This window comes from Aotus nancymaae, unplaced genomic scaffold (genome assembly GCF_030222135.1).
Source record: "Aotus nancymaae isolate 86718 unplaced genomic scaffold, 86718_ANA_hifiasm-v0.15.2.pri h1tg000003l, whole genome shotgun sequence".
NCBI lineage: Eukaryota > Metazoa > Chordata > Mammalia > Primates > Aotidae > Aotus > Aotus nancymaae.
This window is the reverse complement of record NW_026988414.1, coordinates 69,467,279-69,491,313: the sequence shown is the minus strand read 5'-3', so window position 1 is coordinate 69,491,313 and position 24,035 is coordinate 69,467,279. Positions and strand designations below refer to the sequence as shown.

General features: G+C 45.0%; 1 protein-coding gene across 2 annotated transcripts; it reads left to right on the top strand.

Moving 5' to 3' along the window:
- The first annotated feature begins 670 nt into the window (after positions 1–670).
- Positions 671–22,574, top strand: LARP6 (La ribonucleoprotein 6, translational regulator). Of its 2 annotated transcripts, XM_021667501.2 has the most exons (3): positions 738–937; positions 17,354–17,564; positions 21,017–22,574. In XM_021667501.2, the coding sequence occupies exons 1-3, from the start codon at positions 738–740 to the stop codon at positions 22,079–22,081; spliced, it is 1,476 nt and encodes a 491-aa protein (XP_021523176.1). In that variant the 3' UTR covers positions 22,082–22,574. The 2 variants fall into 2 exon arrangements, with proteins under 2 accessions (XP_021523177.1, XP_021523176.1); XM_021667502.2 differs by lacking the exons at positions 17,354–17,564; positions 21,017–22,574 and adding an exon at positions 3,086–3,363 and having other exon boundaries at positions 671–937.
- Positions 22,575–24,035: the final 1,461 nt, after the last annotated feature.

The window sequence follows — 24,035 nt, the reverse complement described above, 5'->3', positions numbered from 1 at the left end:
TCTGATTCGGGAGGTCTGGATGAGCCCTGAGAATTCAATTTCTAACAAGTTCCCAGGTGCAGCTGATGCTGCTGGTCTGGGAACCACACTTGGAGAAAAACTGATACAGGGCACGGCAGGCAGGAGTCAAGCCCCTGACCTCCTAAGACGCAGTCTAGGGTGGTTATTCTGTCAAAGAGCCTGACGGTGGAGATTTTCTTGGCAGATAGGTGGGGGAGACACGCAGGAGGCCTGGGAGCCCCTGCAGCTGTGGTCTGTGCCTGCCCACCCCCGGAGTCAAGCCCAAACAGAAGTCAGCTGTGCTGCGCCCATCCCTGCGGCGCCGAGAAAGGAGGCGCAGGAGGAGGGGGAGCCCTGGCACCTCCTCTCGGGCTGGGGCCCCGCCAGCAGCGACAGGACGGAGGGAGGGATCGGGGGTCGCGGGGATCCTTCCGGGACAGGCTTCCGCGGGAGGAGCTCGGGAGAGCCGCCCTCCGCCTCCGCGGCCCCGCCTGCGCGGACGCTCCGCTAGCGGTCTGGGTGGCGGCGGCGGCGGCGGCGGCGGCGGCGGCGGCGGCGGCGGCGGCGGCGGCGGCGGCGGCGGCGGCGCGGGGCGGGGCGCCGCGACCCCTGTCCCTCCCCCGGGCCCAGCCGCGGGCGCGCTCGCACCGCCCCCGCCCCCTCGTTGCAATCGCTGCCGCCCGGCTGGCTGGGCCTTGCGGCGCGGGGGCCCCGGCGGCGCCGCAGTCCCGCGAGCCATGGCCCAGTCGGGCGGGGAGGCTCGGCCCGGGCCCGAGACGGCGGTACAGATCCGCGTTGCCATCCAGGAGGCCGAGGACGTGGACGAGCTGGAGGACGAGGAGGAGGGGGCGGAGACGCGGGGCGCCGGGGACCCGGCCCGGTACCTCAGCCCCGGCTGGGGCAGCGCCAGCGAAGAGGAGCCGAGCCGCGGGCACAGGTAGGCGCGGCGGCCGGCCCGGGAGGTGGTGGGCCCCGAGGGGGCGCCGGGCCGCGCGCGAGTTCGGGTCGCGGACTGCGTGCGGCAACTCCGCGGGCAGAGGGGGTTGAGTCAGCCCCGCCTCCGGGGAAGCAGCTCCGGGCCGAGACCCTGAGTCAGAACCGGCCCCTGGAGGCAGCCGGTGCCCCAGCCCGCACCTTCATCACCCCACCCCCCACCCCGAGGCTCCCAGGGCTGGCAGCCGGGATCTGAGGGGCCTGGACGTGGGGATGTTCAGGGATCCAGGAGGAGGACTTTCACGGGCCATCCTCGACACCCCCTCCTCTGGAGGGGGCATCCCCGCTTTGAGCACCCTCAAGACACCCCCCCAACCCCCACAAAGTCCATCTCTGCCTGCCTTTCCCTCCTCTTGCGAGTGGTCCCACCTACCCTTCACTGCCAACATCTCCCTGCCTTTACCAGTCCTGCTGGCTGCGCTCAGTCTCTAGGTGGTAGCAGGCCAGGTACAGTGGAGATTGCTGATGGGGGATTCCAGGAGGGATTTCATGGTAATTTGAGACGGATACTGGGCTTGCTGCTTTACATCCTCCGTCCTGGGGGATTCCCATTTTCAAAAAGCTTTTCTCACCCAACCTTTATGCTTACGTCATCATCTTGCTGTCTTGTGAGGATGGGTTCCTGAGTTTTGGGTAGTTTAAAGCTACTATGGCACCTGTCTAACCTTGCCCCGGGTCCTGAGCTTTGTCCTTAGGCACGTTGGCTCCTGTCCACTAATGCCCAGGCCCTTCAGGACTGGAGTTTTGTTCCTGCTGTTGAAAGGAAATACGACATAGACATCGACATGGGAGTAGGGAAATGACAGAACTCATACATCCTGAAGGATGCCCACAGGCGCTTATTGGGAGCTCTCTCTCTTCTGGGACCCTGCCCCAGGCGTTTAGCTGTTAAGGTTCTGCAGGATTGTCCTGGCAAGCGTATATCTTCTTCATTGGAAGAATACTCAACTCAAGGGTGGAAGAATACGGGGCGCAGAGCCATTCTCTATTAGTGCCTGACCCTTCCCCAGGTTAAAGGGTCAGACTTCTGGACCCAGAGATTCCGGGCAGGCCAGTAGAGACAGTTGTTAGGGGAGAAAAGTCAGCCCCCAGGGTAGGGCAGGAAAGCTGGACCACAGTGTATGACACTATGATCAGTGCCTTATGATACAAGGCCTGATGTGTTTAGCTCTGTGCTAAGTACCAAGAGCGTCAAAATGATGAACCCATAGTCACTGAGAGCTCACAGTCTTGAGAAGGCAGTCGCCTACTCATAATTTCAGAGTATGTAAAATAGCCCCGAGTGGTTTATCCCTATAACTTTATTTGCCTGTGGCAGTGGCAAATAGCCATCCCTATCCTGAGGGCTAAATTTGTGAGATAGTATTAGCCAGGATTAAAGCTCTACTTCTGTCTAAGGCCTGGAAAGATCCCTTATGGAGGTCTAGGAGAAACGAGCCTCAGTATGGGTGGGCTTCTTGCTGGAAACCCCTCATGCTCTTCCTCCAGAACGGCTCAGCTCCTATGGCTTGAGTCTCAGCAAGTGTTCAGTCTGAAGCACTTCCTGCTGCCTCTTGGCATAGAGTTGACCCCAGATAATCCCTGGGGCTCTTCAGGGAGCCAACAGAGCCCAGCGGGCAGGCACCCAGAGCCCAAGGAGATGTAGCCAAGAACAAGATCCACACTATCCCATTTGGGCCCAGGCTCACATGGCAGCAGCCATCACCCGATGTGAATGTTCTCAGCTCCTGGAGTCTACAGGAGAAAGCACAGATTCCTCAATCTGCCTGTTAAGATGTGACACCCACTCACATTATCTCCTCACCCCATTGCTTCCTTCCCTGCCTGTCAACAGTTCATGCTCCCGTGATACCGTCTGGTTACCTGAGCACAGGGGGCTATTTGGTGTCTACATGCCTCGCATTCCCGCCTCTAGGTCCTCTGATTGACTGATTTCTAGTCAGCCTTTAGAACTTCGCTGCCTCTTCACCACCCCCAATCCCCATCCCAGAGCTGGCTGTGTTTTCTTTCTTCTCTGTTGCTGTAGTACTCTGTACATTTGATGCCTAGCACTTACCACAATCGTGATTCTATAATTGTGTCTCCGTCACAGAAATAGGAGCTCGGTGAATTCAGGGACCATGCTTGCTTCATTCGCATTCGTATCTTCACCACCTAGCCCAGCACCCAGCACATGGACATATTTGTTGACTGAATGCTTATCTCTATCATCACACTTACTTTGGTGTTGAGAAATTTATGTTTCTCCTTCCCTAGACAGTGAGATCCTTGAAGGCAGCTGCCTTATTTTTGTCCTTTTCGTATTTCCATACCTAGCCTAATACCTGGCTTATACTAAGGGAAGAGAGAATAAACGAACAATAAAGAAAAGTCTTTACAGCCTCTAAAATGTTTACTGAGGCTGGGCGTGGTGGCTCACACCTGCAATCCCAGCACTTTGGGAGGCCAAGGTGGGAGGATCACGAGGTCAGGAGTTGGAGACCAGCCTGACCAACATGGTGAAACCCCATCTCTACTAAAAATACAAAAATTAGCCGGGCGTGGTGGTGCACACCTTATAATCCCATCTACTCAGGAGGCTGAGGCAGGAGATTCTCTTGAACCTGGGTGATAGAGGTTTCAGTGAGCCAATATCACACCACTTCAATCCAGCCTGGGTGACAGCGAGACTACATCTCAAAAAAAAAAAAAAAATTCATTAATCATCTCCCCACATCTCATTGATTAAAAAGATGGCTTTCCTTTTATTCTCATCTTTTTAACATAAAAATTTTCAAAAAGGAAAATTTGAAAATATAGTACTGGGAGTATTCATATGCCCATCATCTAGATTTCAGTTAATATTTTGCCGTATTTGGTGGATGGATATATAATGTATGTGTTTTCCCCTGAACCATTTGAGGTATGTTGTACACAAGATTATACCTTAAATACTTCATTTTGTAACTCCTAATAATGATACTCCCTATAAAGCCCTAACACTATTATTGCAACTGAGAAAATTAACTATCATTCCCTAATATAATCCTGAAGATAAGCTAATAGTCAAGTTCCACATTCAAGATTTACCAAATTGTTCTACAGTTGTCTTTTACAGCTATTTCTTTTTTCCCCTCAAATCAGAATATGGACTGGGTTGAAGCATTTGCTTCTTATGTCTCCAGATTCTTTTAATCTAGACATTTTCACCACTTTTTTCCCCCTAATGCTTTGCTATTTTGGACAGAAGAGGCCAGACATCTTGTTGAATGTCTCACATTTCAGATTGGTCTGGTAATGTTCTCACGGTCTTATTTAACTTGCTCCTGAATACCATGTGCTTCTTATAAACTAGAAGTAAGGGCTAAGGTTTTGATCTGATGCTGTTTAAACATTTTGGCAAGAACGCCTCGTACTCTATGCCTGGAACTTTATGTTGCATCAACTCAGGAGCCATCGCACCTTTAGTGATGCTAAATTTGACCACTCGATTAAGGAGATTTCTCCATTGTACAGGTTGTCTTTCCCTTTGCAGTTAACAAGTTATTTGTGGGCTTCTCATTCTGGGTTCTGTTAAGTTGATGTATCACATACGTATCTATATGTAGATCCATGTGTGCATCCCAGGGATAAATCTCACTTGATCATGGTGAGTGATCCTTTTAAGGTGCTGTCAAATTCAATTTGCTAATATTTTGCTGAGGATTTTTGCATCTATGTTCATCAGGGAAATTGGCCTATTGTTTTCTTTTCTTTTCTGGCTTTAGCATCAGGGTATGTAATTTAGTATGTGATTTAGTATGCTGGCCTTGTGAAATGAAATTGGAAGTATTCCCTCCTCTTCAAAGTTTTAGAAGAGTTTGAAAAGTATTGGTATTAGTTGTTATTTAAATGTTTGGTAGAATTCAGCAATGAAGTCATCAGGTCTTGAGCTTTTCTTACATAAGAGATTTTTGATTCCTGATTCAATCTCCTTACTTATTATTAGTCTGTTTGGATTTTCTATCTCTTCATAATTCAGTCTCGGTAGGTTGTATGTTTCTAGGAATTTATCCATTTCTTCCAAGTTATCCATCTTCTTGCGATATTCTTTCCCCAGTGACTTTTCACCTAATTATTTTAGCATCTATTGATGATCTTTACCTAAGTTGGTTATTTCCTTGGGGATTGCAAATCGATGATTTCCTAATATTCACATTCTTTGTACATTTATTAGCTGGCATTGCTCTATTTTTTTTTTTTTTTAAAAAGGAGCTTTGTTTCATCATCTGTATTAAACAAAAGTGTCTCCTAAAGAGAAAAAAAAAAGCTTAATAATTTCCCTTTAATTACAGTTTTCAAAGAGATCACTTGATATTATAGTCACACTAAATAATTTAAATGAGGGCTCTTCCCCAAGCTCATACTCTCCCTATTTCACCAATTCATGGATTTGTATTTATTCAATTTTTACTAATTAGTCACAGTCATTTTTGGTGCTCAAAATGTCTATATTGCAGCAGCAGAGCCCCTTCAAGTGGCTTTCTTGTGTCTTTCTGTAACATGCCCATTAGTCTTTAAGTACTCCCTTGCTTTCTGGTACTAGATATTCCAGGCATAATTTGTACTTTCCCTACTTCGGTCATGGAATACAGCCATTTCCACAGGAATCTCTGTTTTTTCGAATACTAGTAAGAAAGTCTTTAGAAACCAAAATCTGGAATTAAGAAAGCTAACTTCTACCAGGGAATTGTTGCTTTCAGAGCCTTTCAGTGGACAAAACTAAGAAATGTATTTTTTTTTAAAAACACTTATATCAATAATTCCTATTCAAATTTAACATTACAGGGTTTGCTGTTTACTTCTTTGTGATTTTTTATATGGAAAATCTTGATTCCTAATAGCATTAACATAATTACTTATTTTCTTTGTTCTATAATGTGTAAAAATGCTTGAAAATTATAATATTAAATATTAATATGAACAATAAAACCACTGAGCCACCTGTTTTTCATTTAACAACACAATCTTCTAGGTCCCCTTTTATTTTTTTCCATGATGTTTTAGGGACATTGCACAGGCTATCTTTTCCTTGCTTTGGATGGTGATGATGAAAGTCTACTTTTTTGTGTGTATGTGAGACAGAGTCCTGCTCTACCAGCCAGGCTGGAATGCAGTGGTGCAATCTTGGCTCACTGTAACCTCTGCCTCCCAGGTTCAAGTGACTCTCCTGCCTCAGCCTCCCAAGTAGCTGGGATTGCAGGCTCCCGCCGCCATGCCCGGCCAATTTTTCTATTTTTAATAGAACTGGTGTTTCACCATGTTGGCCAGGCTAGTCTTAAACTTCTGACCTCAGGTGATCCACCCGCCTTGGCCTCCCAAAGTGCTGGGATTACAGATGTGAGCTAACATGCCTGGCCTCTACTTTTTTATTAATGTCAATTTTGTGTCAGACATGGAACTAACTGCCTTATATATGTAATCTCTATTCCACACCACAAATCATTATTTAGACCTGCAGTGACATCTGCTAATTGTATATCCCTTTCCCAGGCCCAAGGGCATATACCAGAACAGCATGGCAAAACACAGGGTCAGAGAGGAAGGTCATGTCTCTGTAATAAATATATCAGAACCCATGGGCCACCCAAGCATAGGATGTGTCCCCTGCTAGCAGCAACTAAAATATGGTTTGTAAAAGGGTGATGCCTTTAACAAAGTTGAGAACATACCCCTATATGTTTCCAGTCTGTCTCAGTGAAGAACCTTTATCTTTTGAATCTACCCTGGTGTTTTTATATTACATTATCAAATTGCCCTTTTTGAACCATTCATTATCTTGTTCTGGAGGTGAGTCAAAAGAAGTTTCACGCAGACAGCACCTGGACCCTAGTGTTTTTCATAAACGACGTTTCTCTTTTGTTTTTGGTACCTTCCTTACTGGTGTCCACCATTTTCTTGGTCTTGGTGGTCAAAATACCATGTTCCACCATCTGCAATGATAGATGATGAGTCCGAGAAATCATTCCTGGATTGAAAGTTGTAGTGAGGGTCTCATTACTCCACCATCTTAGTTTGGATATTTTCCTCTTGTAGGGTATCATTTGACTAACTGCCCGATCAGTGTAACCAGATTGATTTGATATTTTATGAGAAAAGCAGCCTTGGATGTTTTATGCTGCAAATCATTTTGTTTCTCCAAATCACTTACAAATATGATACGCCTGTAATCCCAGCACTTTGGGAGGCTGAGGCAGGCAGATCACGAGGTCAGGAGTTTGAGACCAGCCTAGCCAATATGGTGAAATCCCATCTCTACTAAGAAAATACTAAAATTAGTCAGGTGTGGTGGCACATGCCTGTAGTCTCAGCAACTCAGGAGGCGGAAGCAGGAGAATTGCTTGAACCCGGGAGGCGGAGGTTGCTGTAAGCCACGATCACACCACTGCATTCCAGCCTGGGTAACAGAGTGAGACTCCCTCTCAAAAAAAAAAAAAAAAAATTAATCACTGATTCATGGAATCCAATTACCTGTTTTTAAAATGTACCCCTTTATTTCAACCCATTTCTCACAGGTTTATAGCTATAATAATAGACCTCATCACTCCCAATTTACAATGTCTTATTAAAAAGCAAAACTTAAGAGTAAAACTTTTTCAAGCTTCCTTGAAAGGCCACTAAGAACATATTCTTCAGAAACCATACTTCCTCCCTCCAAGGATCCCGATACGTATGATTTGACCTTAAAACTATTTGCTCTACATTGGTGATACTTTTAAAATTCCCGTTATGTGCAATGCTCTGGGGTAATACTATAATGAAAGAAACCAGCTTGAATTCTACTCTCAACTTAGTGTTCAGGCTGTGAATAAAATATGCACACGAGTAGCTATGATACAAATATAAATAAGTGTTGCGAGGAGTAGAAATGATTTTTTTCCTAGCAGAATTGCATTTGAGATGGACCTTAATGTGTGACCAGAGTTTAGACCCTAGAGAGAGGAGCAAGGCATTCAGAGACAGGGACAGCATGCACAAAGGCACAGAGTCCAGAAAGCTTGTGACACTTACAGATGACTGTGTCTTTCTGTTTGTTTGGAGCAAAGGATCTGCAAAGAAATCGATGGAAATAAGTTACAGCCAGATTCTCAATGAATCTAAAATAAGGACCTGAAGACTTTGTTGGTTTATTTCTATTTTTATTTTTATTTTGAGACAGGGTCTCACTCTTGTCACCCAGGCTGGAGTGCAGTGGTGTGGTCATGGCTCACTGTAGCCTCAACCTCCTGGGCTCAAGCAATCCTCCCACCTCAGCCTCTCAGACAGCTGAGACTACAAGTGTGCATGACCATGCCTGGCTAATTTTTAAATTTTTTGTAGAGACAGGGTCTTGCTATGTTGCCCAAGCTAGTCTCGAATTCCTGGCCTCAATGACCCTCATGCCTTGGCCTCCCAAAGTGCTGGGATTATAGGTGTGAGCCACCTTGCCTGGTTGGGAGCTGAAGACTTTGAATTTTATTTAATAGGAAATAGAAAACCTTTTATTAGTAGTATTAAAGTAAATCAGTGACATCAAGTAAAGCAGTGGCATATTCTAGCTGTTCTTCAAAACATGTAATATGGCACAGAGTGGAGGAGGCTGTAGCCCAAAATATAACACGGGAGGTGGCAGGAGGTGGGAAGACAGAACACTAGAAAGACTTTAGTTGGGAAATATCCCAAAGATGCAGGAGTAAAAAGGGCTGCAAATATCTGAAAGGTAATTTAAATTCTTCCTTTAGAACAATTTCCTAGCCTCTCCGTCTGCCAGTGAAAAGTAGCAGGTATTTTACTTTTAAGGAGAAAAATAAGACACAAGACTATTTTCTGAAGGAATTGAATGAACTCACTACAAAGATCTAGGAATGAAAAAGCAGAGCTGGTAGTTGCAGCGTAAAGCCTTCCCCTTTTGAGTATAGCCACCAGCTTCATGATTCCCTGCCTGTTCACCCTCATGTGAAGCCTGCCACTTGGCATGCACCACCTGTGTACATAGAGCCATCTAGGAAGAAAACCAGTGGGTTTGTACAACTGCAGAGGGAACCCATACAACCCACCAAGAAAAAGCAGCGTGGACCTTTAGTCTTCAAAATGAATAGCTGTGGAGTTTAACTCCTCACACCTTAACTGTGGGCTGTGTACAGTGACTTTCTTCCAAAGAGCACAATATGCAGGTGGGGATAAACGGAGTAGTTTTGGCCGGGCGCAGTGGCCCACGCTTGTAATCCCAGCACTTTGGGAGGCCAAGGCGGGTGGATCACAAGGTCAGGAGTTTGAGACCAGCCTGACCAACATGGTGAAACCTCATCTCTACTAAAAATACAAAAATTAGCTGGGCGTGGTGGCACATGCCTGTAATCCCAGCTACTCAGGAGGCTGAAGCAGGAGAATTGCTTGAACCTGGGAGGCAGAGGTTGCAGTGAGCCAAGATCGTGCCACTGCACTCCAGCCTGGGCGACAGAGTGAGACTTCATCTCAAAAAAATAAATAAATAAAAAAGGGGGGGTGGTGGCGGGGGAGAAGTTTTACAAGGAAGAAACCAGACAACACTACCTCAGATAGGTGACCAAGGTTAACATCCACAGTGGTTATTCATGTTGATAGCATGTACCCTGATAGGATGTGCTGAGAATGGAAAATTTACCTCTGTGGTCCTCCTCCCAAAAACCCATAATCCCAATCTAAATTATGACAAAGATCATCAGAAAAATCCCAATTGAGGCACATTCCACAAAATACCTAACCAGTACTTTTCAACCCTGTCAAGGTCATCAAAAACAAGGAAAGTGTAAGAAACTGTCACAGCCAAGAGAAGCCTCAGGAGACGTGACAGCTTAATGTGTTGTGGCGTCCTGGATGGGATCCTAGAACAAAAAAAGGGACAACAGGCAAAAACTAAGGAAATCTGAATAAAAGATAGGCTTTAGCTAATAATAATATATAATGAACTAATTAGAATTAATTCATTGATTGTAACACACATACCATACTAGTGGAAGATACTTAGAGCAAGCCTGGGTGTGTATATATGGGAACTCTGGATAATTTTCACAACTTTTCTGTAAATCTAAAACTATTCTAAAATAAGTTTATTAAACTCTTTAATCAAGGAAAAAATGAATTATTTACTAGTCACATGAAGAAAATCAGTGGCATGAAAGTTAAATGGAAGAACTGACCCCAAAGGATACAAAGGTGATGATGTTGAAGCAAAAGACTCAAAAATATACACTCCAGCTAGCACCCTGAGAGTGAATTTAAGATACTGCATCCACAAAACAAGAGTAGGAAGCTCTTAGAAGGGAATGATCTCAGTACCAAAAAGAGTTCTTAGAAACTAAATACATAACTACTAAAATTTAAAATTCAGTAGGAAAGGTTAGAATATAATGTCAAGGAAATCTCTTAGTGTGTAAATTACAAACAAAGGCAAAGATAGATCGTATGAAAGAAAAAATAAACATAGAGGACCAATCCAGGTGGTCAGTCAACTAATAGGACTTTAAAACAAGAAATGTAATCTTAGCAAATGACTTAGCTCTATAGGGAACAGTGTTTACATAGTCATAATAACAAAATACAACTGATTGACTTTCAATTTTCAGTATGTATCTATAGATAAAATATAGAATATTAGTTACAGAATAGAATGAAATATTATGAACCATGGCAAAATGAAATAAAAGTATATCTGATGCAATATGGAAGGTTGGAAATGGAAGGTGAGATGGAAGGGAGGGTAGCATAGTAATGCTCATTACTACATCATATGTAGCAAGGAATTGAAAAATGCTTTTTAATGTTTATGGAATAAAAAACCACTTAAAGTATGTTATTTTAAAACTCAAATAGGTCCGAGTGTGGTGGCTCACGCCTGTAATTCTACCACATTGGGAGGCTAAGGCAGACAGATCATATGAGGTAAGGAATTTGAAACCAGCCTGGTCAACGTGGTAAAACCCCGTCTCTACTAAAAATACAAAAAACTAGCCGGGCGTGGTGGCGCATGCCTGTAGTCCCAGCTACTTGATAGGCTGAGGTGGGAGAATTGCTTGAACCCAGGAGGCGGAGGGTGCAGTGAACTGAGATCGCACCACTGCACTCCAGCCTGGGTGACAGAGTGAGGCTGTCTAAACAAAACAAAGAAACAAACAAACAAACAAAAACAAACCCCAAACCATGAATGGAAGGCTAATAGAAGAACCAAAACTAAAAGAAAATTTTAAAACTTGGAAGAAGGGGTTCTTTAGGGACACAAGTGACCCCAAATCCTCATTTTATATAATAAGACATGAATAGAGAATGACTACAGTTGGCAAGTGTGAAGTAGAGCTGTAAGCATATTTTATAGAGCTATGACATAACTCTCCTAGAACTAAATGGTTGATGAGAAATTACCTCTAGGAAGGAAGGGTGAAGTGGGGAATTGTCGGTTTCTTTGTAAGTTCCCTACTATTTTATTTTCGTTTTTGCTATGTTTATCTATTACTTTAATTTTTTGAAGTCATGTTTTGATGAGCTATGAATAGTGTTCATCAAGGGAAAAGCAATGAGGATGGTTGCAATGGCAAAGAGAGAACAGATGGGAGACCCTGCAAAAATGAAATAAGCACTTTATAACTGACTAAATGTGGGGGCAAAAGAGAGAGTGAAAGAACACATCCTAGGTCTTGAGCTTAAGTACACGGAAGAGTGAATAGAGAAAACAGTTGGCGGGGTGAATTGGAAAGGAAGATACGTGGTTGTCACAGGATGGCTGTACTCAACAAAAAGTTGACAGTATTCATACTTAAAGGATATTAACTTAATATTCATAAAAGATATGGTACCTTTTCCCTTTGAAAGGCTATTACACAAACAGGAAACAATGCAGCATGCTCCTGGATATAACATAGACTTTCCAACTCCCCCAAGACCTTTCTCTGGAGACGCACAGTTGCTGCTGACAGCACTCATACAGAGGGTGGAATCCTCCAAGTGCAAGAAGTTCACTTCTGCACTCGAATAGGGGTTTATGCCACTTCCACAGTATCACCCACCTGTTCTGGAATCTCTGGCTATCTGCTTCTGCTCATTGGGTGCAAATAATTGATGCAGAGTCACCCCCGACACATTATGGATTGTCTATCATGAGACTATGTGAAAGGAAGGCCAACTTGCCAGATAGAATGCCTGTCGATAGGTCCAGGCTTCAGTCCTGCCTGAGGTCAAGTTCTGCAGAAGGTGGTAAGTTCGATTGCGGACATATTTAATCTGCTGCAACATCGGATTGTCCTAGTGGAAATATCTGTCATGCAGTTAGGAATTGAGGACTGGAGCTTAGGAAGGAGAGGAAGGTGTGGGGTGGACAGGCTGGAGGGTAGATTTGAATTTGATGAGCTCATAGGAGCTGAAGTGTAGGATAAAGTGTCAGGGATAGATTCTTGGTTAACATCTACACTTAGGAGTAGGGAGAGAGGCCAGGCATGGTGGCTCACACATGTAATTCCAACACTTTGGGAGGCTGAGGTGGGTGGATCACTTGAGGCCAGAGTTTCAAGACCAGTCAGAGCAACATGGCAAAACCCGATCTCTACAAAAAATAGAAAAATTAGCCAGGCATGATGGGACATGCCTATAGCCCTAGCTACTTGGGAAACTGAGGTGGGAGGATTGCTTGAGCTTGGGAGGCTGAGGCTGCAGTGAGCTGTGTTTGTGCCACTGCATTCCAGCTTGAGGTGACAGAGCAAGATCTAGTCTCAAAAAAGAAAAGAAAAGAAAAGAAAAAGAAATGGAGAGAGGAGAAAGAGGAGACACAGAGGGCAGTAAAATGGGGAGAAGAATCAGAAAAGAATAAGTCACATAAGGCCAGGGGGAGAATATCAACAAGAAGGTGGTCAACAGTGTCAGCTCCTGCCTCTGGGGCAAGAGGACTGTGTGAGGCTGTTCTTGCATTGCTGTAAAGAAATATCTGAGACTGGGTAATTTATAAGAAAAGAGGCTTGATTGGCTCTTGGCTCTGCAGGCTGTATAGGAAACATGGCACTAGCGTCTGCTTCTGGGGAGGCCTCAGGAAGCTTACAATTGTGGTAGAAGGTGAAGGGAGAACAGCACATCACATGGCGAAAGCAGGAGCAACAGAGTTGGTGGTGGGGGTAGGGGATACCACATACTTTTAAATGACCAGATCTTATGAGAACTCACTATCAAGAGGGCAGCACCAAGGGGATGGTGCTAAACCATTCATGAGAAACCACTCCATGATTCAGTCACCTCCCACCAGGCCCCACTTCCAGCACTGGGGATTACAGTTCAATGTGAGATTTGGCTCAGACATACATTCAAACTATGTCAAGGACCAAGATGCAGAAAAGACACCTGGATATGGCTACAAGTTCTTTGCTGGATGTCTAGGAACACAGAACAAGCTGGAGCGAAGGTTGGGGGAAGGGAGAAGGTGTTGCCCAACAAAGGTCTAGACAAGCTTGATTGGATGAACTCCCTTCGCCATCCAGTCTGAGATAGAATTATCTGCAGGCACTAAAGCAGACATGTCAGGCCTTGGGAAGATTGGGAAGCTCTGGAATAAACATTAGGTTAAGAAATTTTACTGCCTTCCTTCCATTATGCTTTATTTGTTTATGAATTTACCTTTTGTAATAGCATCAATTGCTCTAGTTTGGGAGTGGGACTAACTTGTCTGTGGGTCCCTTTGGTAGTGCAGTCACTTCTGAGATACTAGCCATTTTTAGTAAGTTAGACCATTTTGCCAATACCCCTGAGTCTGCCCAAAACTCTTCACTGGCCATTAGCACACACCCGGCCCCATCCCTGGCAATGTATTGACATCTTTGTTAGCTGGGCCAGGAATTCTCTTTGCATTTGTAGTTATTTTGTCTGTTATATTCATCCCATCTGTTTTATTGACTGTTTGGGGGTAAATTTTCCTTAATAAGGTGAAATATGTTCTGTCCATCTGGCATCTCCTTTTTCATTCTTTTGGTTGTCCCACTGATGTTTTCCCTCTGGCATGTTTCGAGGACCTCTCTTCTCCATGCAGTGTTGCTGAGGTTCCTATTGTATTTGGCTGTTTAAGTAACAGAAAACCCAACAAGTGAATTAAACAAATAGGATTTTCTCTTTCTCATGCAATAAAAAATCTGCAGGTAGATAGTTATAAGAGCTGTTTCAACAACTCAATAATGTCAGGGCCAATAATATCAGCAAATCAGACCAAGCCGATTCTCTTGGCCTTCTCCTTATGGTAGTAAGATGGCTGCTACAGCTCCAACCATCACATCCACATTCAAAGCAGATAAAAGGGGAAGGGGCAGGGCCAAGAGATTTTCACTTATATGTTACTGGTCGTAATATTTAGTTTTTATAGCCTCTACAGTAAAGAAGGCAATTGAGAAAGTGTTCGCTATTGGATGTTGGGTGAGTCAGCTTGATGTCTGATTTTTATCATCCCACTTTAACAAGACTTTAAAAAATACTTTAAAATTGAGTCTCCCTATTATTTTCTTCACTATATATATATATTTTTTGAGTCAGTCTCACTCTGTCACCCAGGCTGGAGTGCAGTGGTGCGATCTTGGCTCGCTGCAACTTCCGTCTGCCAAGTTCAAGGGATTCTCCTGCCTCAGCCTCCCAAGTAACTGAGATTACAGGCATGCACTACCACACCTGGCTAATTTTTTGTATTTTTAGTAGAGACAGGGTTTTGCCATGTTGGCCAGGCTGGTCTCAAACTCCTGACCTCAAGTGATCCACTCACCTCAGCCTCCCAAAGTGCTGGGATTACAGGCGTGAGCCACCATGCTAGGCCTCTTCACTATACATTTACCTTGAGACATCACTAAGTGTTATAAAAACCATTCCCAAGCTGCCTACAGGCATATAGCTAAAACTGTTTACTTTTTAATCAACCAATGCCTATATTTTATACTAATTATAAATTGTGAATTTGAAAAATTGTTAAATGGATTTATTTACTTTTTTCCTCTCCTGCCAGAATATTCATTTTTCCCTCATTCTGAGTATTCTGCAGTTGATTCTTTTCTTTTTTTTTTCCTGAGGCTGAGAACCAATCAAAATTTTGTTGAAGGACATATATGTTGTATGTGTCTTTTCCAGCTTTAAGCAATCACAGTAACAGACCTGTTGAGATTACTGGTCCTGACGCTGAGTTGCGAAACCAATTCCTGTAACTACCTACCTGCAAATGTTTGCCAACTTCTCATAGTGGCATCAATTATGCTGTGGATAATCGCTATTCTTTAAATATTTATTGGTTTGAAATTGTTATAATCCCCTTATGAAAGATTAGCCTTCCTAAGGAAGCTCTGTCCAGGATTGCTTTGGCTTATTCTTGTTACCTAATGTTCTCGGGGGAGGGAGAGGAGGAAGTCTACCCAGGTGGAGCTGCTGGTGGTCGTGGGCTTTATTAAGACGGGCCCTGGTGATGGGATTGTGTTTCCAGAGTCTATTGCAGGGCCTCAGCAAAACACATAACATGTTATGTATGCTGGCTTTGGAGACAGAGGATTTGAGTTTAAATCCTAGATCTGCCTCTTATGAATGAGCAAAGGAATTTGTCTGTGCCTACTGAGCTTTAAGGGCACATAAGGCAGTCTTTGGATATTTTCATGTATTAATTCATTGACTCTTCACAACACTCCCATGAGGACAGGGACTTTCATGATTCCCAGTTTACAGGTAATGGAGCTAAAGTGAGATGCAGTGGAGTTCCTTGCTCAAATTTACTCAACTAATAAATCGTGGTGTAGGTTGAACATCCTTAATCAAAAGATTCAAAATCTGAAATGCGCTGAAATCAGAAACATTTTGAGCACCACCGTGACACCACAGATTTAACATGGGTTAAAAACTGAGATAGTGACACCTTTGCTTTCTGACAGTTCAGAAACGGTTTCCTGCACAAAATTTTTTTAAATATTGCATAAGATTCCCTCAAGTTAGCTGTATAAGGTGTATATGAAACAAATGAATTTGCATTTAGAGTTGGGCCCTATCCCTGAAATATCTCATTATGTATATGCAAATATTCCAAAATCTGGAAAAATCTGAAATCTGAAACACTTCTGGTTGCAGGCATTTCGGATAAGGGATACGCAGTCTGAACCAAGCATTTGGACCCAGGCAATCTTAACTCTAAAGCCAGGACTCCTAAAGCCGGCGGCCATAGGAAATTACACTGGTTCATACCTGAACCGGAGTGCTGAGAGGCAGTGATCATGTATCCACATGGAGATCGTGTCACTGCACTCCAGGTTTTGTTCCCAACTAGCTAAAAAGTCAAGCTTTCGTTCTTTAATAAATATGGAGGATCTTACTGAAAGGTCAAGTAACTCTGCTATACTGTCTTCTAGAAACCAGGAATTGGGAGGGTGGAGTAGAGAAGGAAGAATAAGAGAGTATATGTGAAAAGCATTTTGCCAGTGGCAGAGTGCCACATACATGTCAGCAGAGGGTGTTATTATAATAATCGTTATTATTATTTTGAGACAGGGTCTCACTCTGTTGCCCAGTCTGGGGTGCAGTGGTGCAATCTTGGCTCACTGCGACCTAAACCTCCCAGGCTCAAGCTCTCCTCCCATCTCAGCCTCCCAAGTAGCTGGGACTATAGACATGCACCACCATACCTGGTTAATTTTTTTGTTGTTTTTTTTTGAGGGGTCCCACTGTGTTGCCCAGACTGGTCTCAAACTCCTGGACTCAAGCCGCCTGCCTCAGCCTCCCAAAGTTCTGGGACTACAGATGGGAGCCACAATGCCCAGCCAGTTATTATTTTTATGATCCTTCATACTTGTTAAAAACGAAAGATTGACTTCTTAGCTGTTTGAGGGCAAACCTCTCCCTCTGTGGCCATGTGACCCAGTATTGTTTCCTAGGGCTGCCGTAACAAAATACCATGAGCTGGGTGGTTTAGAACAACAGAAATATATTGTTTCATGGTTCAAGTGGCCTGCAGCCTGAAATCAAGGTGTTCATAGGGTCGTGCGCCCTCTGAAAACACTAGAAATAGATTTGTTCTAGGCATCTTTCCTCGCTTCTAGTGGCAGTCTTTGGCGTTTCTTGGGTTTTACTACATCACCCCCATCTCCTCCTTTGCCTTCACATGATGTTCTCTCTGTGTGCATGTCTGTGTTCAAGTTTCCCCTTTTGATAAGGACCCTGGTTGTGTTGGATGAGGGGGTCCAGCCTACTCCAGTAAAACCGCATCTTAATTAATTGCATCTGCAATTACTCCCATTTCCAAATAGCATCATATTCCAAGGTCCTGGGATCAGAACTTCAATGTGTGAATTTTGTGGGGGGCACAGTTCAACCCCTAACACCCGGTGTCTCCTTCTGGTCTCAGTGGCACCACTGCAAGTGGAGGCGAGAATGAGCGTGAGGACCTGGAGCAGGAGTGGAAGCCCCCAGACGAGGAGTTAATCAAGAAACTGGTGGATCAGATCGAATTCTACTTCTCAGATGAAAACCTGGAGAAGGACGCCTTTTTGCTAAAGCACGTGAGGAGGAACAAGCTGGGATACGTGAGCGTTAAGCTACTCACATCCTTCAAAAAGGTGAGGCTTGGTTCTCAGAAGCTGCTTCAAGGATTTCAAGTGTGTTTTGTGTTGTGGTTCTTTTTTTTTTTTTTTTTGAGACGGAGTTTCGCTCTTGTTACCCAGGCTGGAGTGCAATGGCATGATCTCGGCTCACTGCAACCTCCGCCTCCTGGGTTCAGGCAATTCTCCTGCCTCAGCCTCCTGAGTAGCTGGGATTACAGGCACACGCCACCATGCCCAGCTAATTTTTTGTATTTTTAGTAGATACGGGGTTTCACCATGTTGACTAGGATGGTCTCGATCTCTTGACCTTGTGATCCACCCGCCTCAGCCTCCCAAAGTGCTGGGATTAGAGGCGTGAGCCAATGCGCCCAGCAGCGTTGTGGTTCTAAACATTTTTTTCTTTTCACTCCCTTGAAACCTGATGATGAGCAACTTTTAAAATTAAGTCTGTGCCTGAAAAAGAGAAAAATGGCTAGGAGAAAGGATTTAGGATTGTTAAGAATATACTCCCACAGTATTAAAAGGGTCCTGGCATTGGGACAAATCTCAGCTGGGAACAGTTATGAAACAATATTACTTGTTCTTAGTAAAGTTCAGGCACTTTTGCCAGGCAAGTGGGCGGCTAGGAGAATGCTGTACCAGGACAGAGGGACTTGAAGGCCTTGAGAGATACCTACCAGGCCTAAAATTATATGAAATCCAAGCTTTTCATTTGTCAAGTTGAATAAATAAGGGGAGAGAATGAGCACCCGGAACTCTCAAAAATGAGCCTTCTCTAAGACACACATGCTCTGCCTGTGTGACGCCATCATCCTCATCTATACAATAGGGAGATGAGATTTGTAATCATTGCTGCCATCTGGGCAGCAGACTGCTTGTCCCTGCCGTATATAGCTCCAGTGTTTGGGCTGTGTACTGTCTACCTCCCAGAGAGTTGACAGACTAGTTGGAATAAGAACTCTGTCTCCCCTGGGGAAGTGCATTTACTAGAATGGAAAAGCACCACGCGGCCTGTTGCATAACGGGATGCGTAACAAGTGGGTCCCGGCCAAGATGTCTGTGTACTTTGTCAGAGAGCACTGGAGGAAAGCTTTTCTCCTTGGAGCTCTTCCCTGCCTCACCCACTGGTGTACTCTGCCTGGCCCTCTTGCTCTTTTTCCTTTATTCATTCATCAGATATACTCATTGTCTGCTGAGTGCTGTGCTAGGTGCAGGATGTACAAAATGAAGATGGTACTCCCCTGTCCTTGACAAGTGCACAGTCCAATAAAGGAGAGGGAGCTGAAAGATTACAATATGACCACATACAGTAGGACAAAAGAGAGAACACAGTACCGTTGGGAGCTAGTTGATCAGAGCAACTAACCCTGCCTGGAGAATTGAGAAGTCTTCCCAGAGAAGGTGACATTGAAATAGGATTTTGGAGGATGAGTAGGAGTTTTCTAGGCACAGGGGAATGGAAGGGATATTTTAATGTCCAGAGAACAGTGAGCAAGCTTCCATGTGAAAAGTGTTTGTGGGGGATCCTAAAATGAAGCAGCCAGTGGAATCACCCTGCACATCTCTTTATTCCTCCCCAGGGACCCCAAGAGTCAGCTTGTTTTGCTTTCCTCCTTAAGCTGCCACTTATGGACCTATTTAGGAATGTTCTTTGTTGAAACCTGGCTGCAGAGTATAGACAGACTCCCTAACACCTCCAAAATCAGAGCAAAGATCCTTTTCATTCTGAAGGATTTCCAGTTAATCACTAAAGGAAAACATACATGACAAAGGTAACAAACACAGGGAAATTATGTTTCTGAAACCTTAGAGTTCTTCCAGTAATTGCAGGAGGATGAAAGCTCCCTGGTCCCTTTTCCCAGGTGGTACCTGGGCCTTCCTTATGAATGGTCACGGACCCAGGCTTAGGATGCTCGCACTGTAACTGAGACTTCCCAGTGGATCTTGCTTCTGGCTCAGAAGAGATGTTCAGTCCTTGCCAGACCCTGCTTCTCTTGCAATGAGATGTGGTCCCTTTCAGAGCACCTGCTTTCCCAAGGTGCTCCTAGTGCAAGCTTCAGGCTTAGGAAATTGTCTCCTTTTCTCTCTTGAGTGCTCCCTCCCTAGCTGTTTTTGGAGAAGGTTCCACCATGTTTCACCCCGCAGTGAGCCACTGCCTGGCTTTCCCACAGCCTCACGCTCACCTGCAGTCATCAGCTTCACCCTTTCTGGATTCCTCATGGACTCCGTCCACCTGAAATCTGACCCTTTGCCTGGGTCTGCTTCTCTGTACCCTTGGCCCATGTTCTTCTAGCAACCTAAGTCTGAGCCATTTCACCTAGAGGCCACAGACTACAGTGGACAGTGCTGTCTCTCTAGGAGCCTGTGTGTAGTCATGGGTCTGCCAAGGTTTCCCATCCTGCCCAGTGAGTGAACCTCTCCTTCTTGAGTTTCCTGAAGTTCCTGTTTTACACTCAGAGGCACCTGGAGTTCCAGTTCTTTTGCAGAGCCACTACATCGGTCTGTTCTCAGAGGACTCAGGGGGCTCTCGCCTTTCCAGGCTCAGGTTACCCACCCCACCCACCTTTACTCTTTCCTTGGGATGACTCATTCCCCCTGGCATTCCCTTCACCGGAAGTGGGCCTCTAGAAAATTACTGTTTAATGGTATAAATATAGCTTTCATCTACTGCAACACTGATACACACAATTTCCACCAACAGAGGAGGAGGGAGGGATTATTTCATCATTCTTAGTAAGGCCCAACTTAGATTTAATTTCAAGTTGAAATAGTTCATGTCATTCTCAAGAGATATTGCAGTGAAATGTGAAAGATCTTTTGGAAACTTCTCTGTATCAAATACAGAAATGCGGAAATAGTGCTTTAGAGAAGCATTTGAATATTAAAATCTCCAAATCCTATCAAAATGATAGCATGTAATATTTGAAGTAATGATAGCACACGATTATTGAGTACTCACTGTGAGCCAGACACTATTCTGTTCTATATGTAGATGAGTTTGTATATGTACATGTGTGTCTTTGCTCATTTAATCCTCAGGACGACTCTTTGAGATGGCACTACTAACATCTTCATTTTCCAGGGCAAGTTGAGGCACTAAGAGGTTGATTAACTTCCCAAGTCTTACTGCCAGCTGGAGGTGGGCCTTTGGTTTGGGTATACAACAGCCTTGTTCCAGAGCCTGCAGATTTAACCTCTAAACTTGCTCAGAGTATTTCCATTTTTATGAAGAGTTCTGTTGGACAACGCTGCTGTGCTGCCTTGTTTGAAATTGTAGGAAGTGTTTTCATTCACGTATCCACTTACCAGATTTTTGAGTGTTTACACATACCACATATGATTCCAGAGACTAGAATACGGGGATTCTAGCGTTACAGGGATAAGGAAGTGAGGGAGGGAGATTATGGCGTACACAAGGGTGGACAAGAACGTTAGATACTATTTCAGGTTTGTTTTATGATCTGCAGGTGAAACACCTTACACGGGACTGGAGAACCACAGCACATGCCTTGAAGTATTCAGTGGTCCTTGAGTTGAATGAGGACCACCGGAAGGTGAGGAGGACCACCCCTGTCCCACTGTTCCCCAACGAGAACCTCCCCAGCAAGATGCTCCTGGTCTATGATCTCTACCTGTCTCCCAAGCTCTGGGCTCTGGCCACCCCCCAGAAGAATGGAAGGGTGCAGGAGAAGGTGATGGAACACCTGCTCAAGCTTTTCGGGACTTTTGGAGTCATCTCATCAGTGCGGATCCTCAAACCTGGAAGAGAGCTGCCCCCTGACATCCGGAGGATCAGCAGCCGCTACAGCCAAGTGGGGACCCAGGAGTGTGCCATCGTGGAGTTTGAGGAGGTGGAAGCCGCCATCAAAGCCCATGAGTTCATGATCACAGAATCTCAGGGCAAAGAGAACATGAAAGCTGTCCTGATTGGTATGAAGCCACCCAAAAAGAAACCTGCCAAAGACAAAAATCATGACGAGGAGCCCACTGTGAGCATCCACCTGAACAGGTCCCTGAACAAGAGAGTCGAGGAGCTTCAGTACATGGGTGATGAGTCTTCCGCCAACAGCTCCTCTGACCCTGAGAGCAACCCCACGTCCCCTATGGCAGGCCGACGGCACATGGCCACCAACAAGCTCAGCCCTTCTGGCCACCAGAATCTCTTTCTGAGTCCAAATGCCTCCCCGTGCACAAGTCCTTGGAGCAGCCCCTTGGCCCAACGCAAAGGTGTTTCCAGAAAGTCCCCACTGGCGGAGGAAGGTAGACTGAACTGCAGCACTAGCCCTGAGATCTTCCGCAAGTGCACGGATTATTCCTCTGACAGCAGCGTCACTCCCTCTGGCAGCCCCTGGGTCCGGAGGCGCCGCCAAGCCGAGATGGGGACGCAGGAGAAAAGCCCTGGTGCGAGTCCCCTGCTCTCCCGGAAGATGCAGACTGCGGATGGGTTACCTGTGGGGGTGCTGAGGTTGCCCAGGGGCCCTGACAACACCAGAGGATTTCACGGCCATGAGAGGAGCAGGGCCTGTGTATAAATACCTTCTATTTTTAATATCAGCTCCACTGAAAACCACCTTCAGTTTTCAAGGTTCTGACAAATACCTGGCATGACAGAATGGAATTCATTCCCCTTCGAGAGATTTTGTATACATATAGACCTCTTAATTTATCTATCTCTAATATACACAAATCGGTACGCCATGGTTTTAAGACCGCCTTCTAGTTCAGGACTCCTGTGCTTCCCAGCATGGCCACTATTTGGATGATGCCTGACATGTGAGTGTGATGGGCCCGAAGGGCTGTGGGATAGAGGTTCCCTGGGGAAAGTCTGCCAGCATCTCTCTTCTTTGGTATGGCGTTTTTCCCTTCGGTGACTGAGCTGTCCTCGATAGGCCATGCCGGGGCTTCCTGAGAGTCCAGGAGAGTTCTCTTGTGTAACAGCAAGTAGCTAAGCCGACAGCATGGTGTCTTACAGGACCAAATCGATGTTACCTGTCAAGTAAATAAATAATAAAACACCCAACTGGAGTGCTGACTTTGAGGTATAGATTGTGCCTGACAAAAGTCTGTACCTGTCTGACAGCTGTGGGTGGTATGTCACGAGGCCCTGAGGAGTTTAGCAGAGACATAGTTCTTTTCCTTAAAAGAAAATTTAAAATTTTTTTTATTTGTACACATTTATGGGGTACAGAGTGATCAAGTCAGGGCATTTAGGGTTCTTCACTATACCCTAGGGGAGCCCCAGGGCTCTCTCTGGGCTCCTGGCACCCTGAGAGGTATCTCATCACAATGAATTTCACCAAGCAAAGGCAGCTTGGTGTATACTGCGGGTGTACACAGTCCAGGACCTACAGCATTGACCTCACATGGGAACTTGTTAGAAATGCAGATTCTCAGGCCGACCCCAGGCCTAATTAATTAGAAAATCTGGGACAAGGGCCTGGAATTTGGATTTTAACAAGCCTGCAGGTGATTCTGATGCACGCGAGAGAACCGCTGGATGGACAAAGGCTGCAGGACCTGAGGTCAGTCCATTTGACCCCCACATCTCTCACTATTTTGTGACCTTGGGAAGGTTACTAAGCCCTGTGAACCTCATCCTCTCCCTGTGAAGTGCATTGCTTTGTCATGATGTCCGTGTCTGGAATGGGGTTGGCGTTCCATAAATGTTGGCTCTCTTTCTTCCTCACTCGAGTTAATGTCTTTTATCATCAGGAGCTGCCGTGGTGTAGCAGAAGGAGCCCCAGCCTAGATTCCAGTGTCGGCTTATGCACTGGCCATTTGGTGGGATTTAACAGAGCTTGTTAAGAATTACTGAGCAGCGATTAGGCGCCAGGGACTATGCGAAGAGCTTTCCATGCGTTGTCTCATTTAATCTGCCCAACAACGACGAGAGAAATGTTCAGGTATTATCTCTATTTTATTCCAGAAAAAAAACAGACTTTACATGGGTAACTAACTTGTCTAAGGCTTAACAGCTAGATTGGTGGAGTTGGGCTTGAACCTAGTGGCCTGGCTTTGGAGCCCATACTGTTTAACCACTAAGTGGTACTCAGCATTTTGGATCTTTACTATCCACATTCAAAAAAGAATCCGCCATAAAAGGTGCTAGTATTTATTCAGCACCTTCCTACGTGCTAGGCATTTTGTTAGACACATTTCATTTACTCTCAGTGTCCATTATAAGGTATTATTATGCCAGTTTCACACATGCAGCTCCTGAGGTGGGAAAATAACACTTCAAACTTGTGAAATGGACAAAGATAGTGTATCCCAAATGATACAACTCTATACAATTTAGCAGGTGATTATTATCTGGATAGTGAGATGCTGTGTTTCTTAAGATGCAGAAAAATTCCCATTAACTGGCAAATGCCTCCAGGAAAATCCTAGATTTGCCGTTTTCACCACTACCAGCCGTAGGTAGCCTGAAGGCTTGTGCCTGAACCGCCAGGCCTCCTGACGTTGGGCCATGCCAGGTCCCCTTCC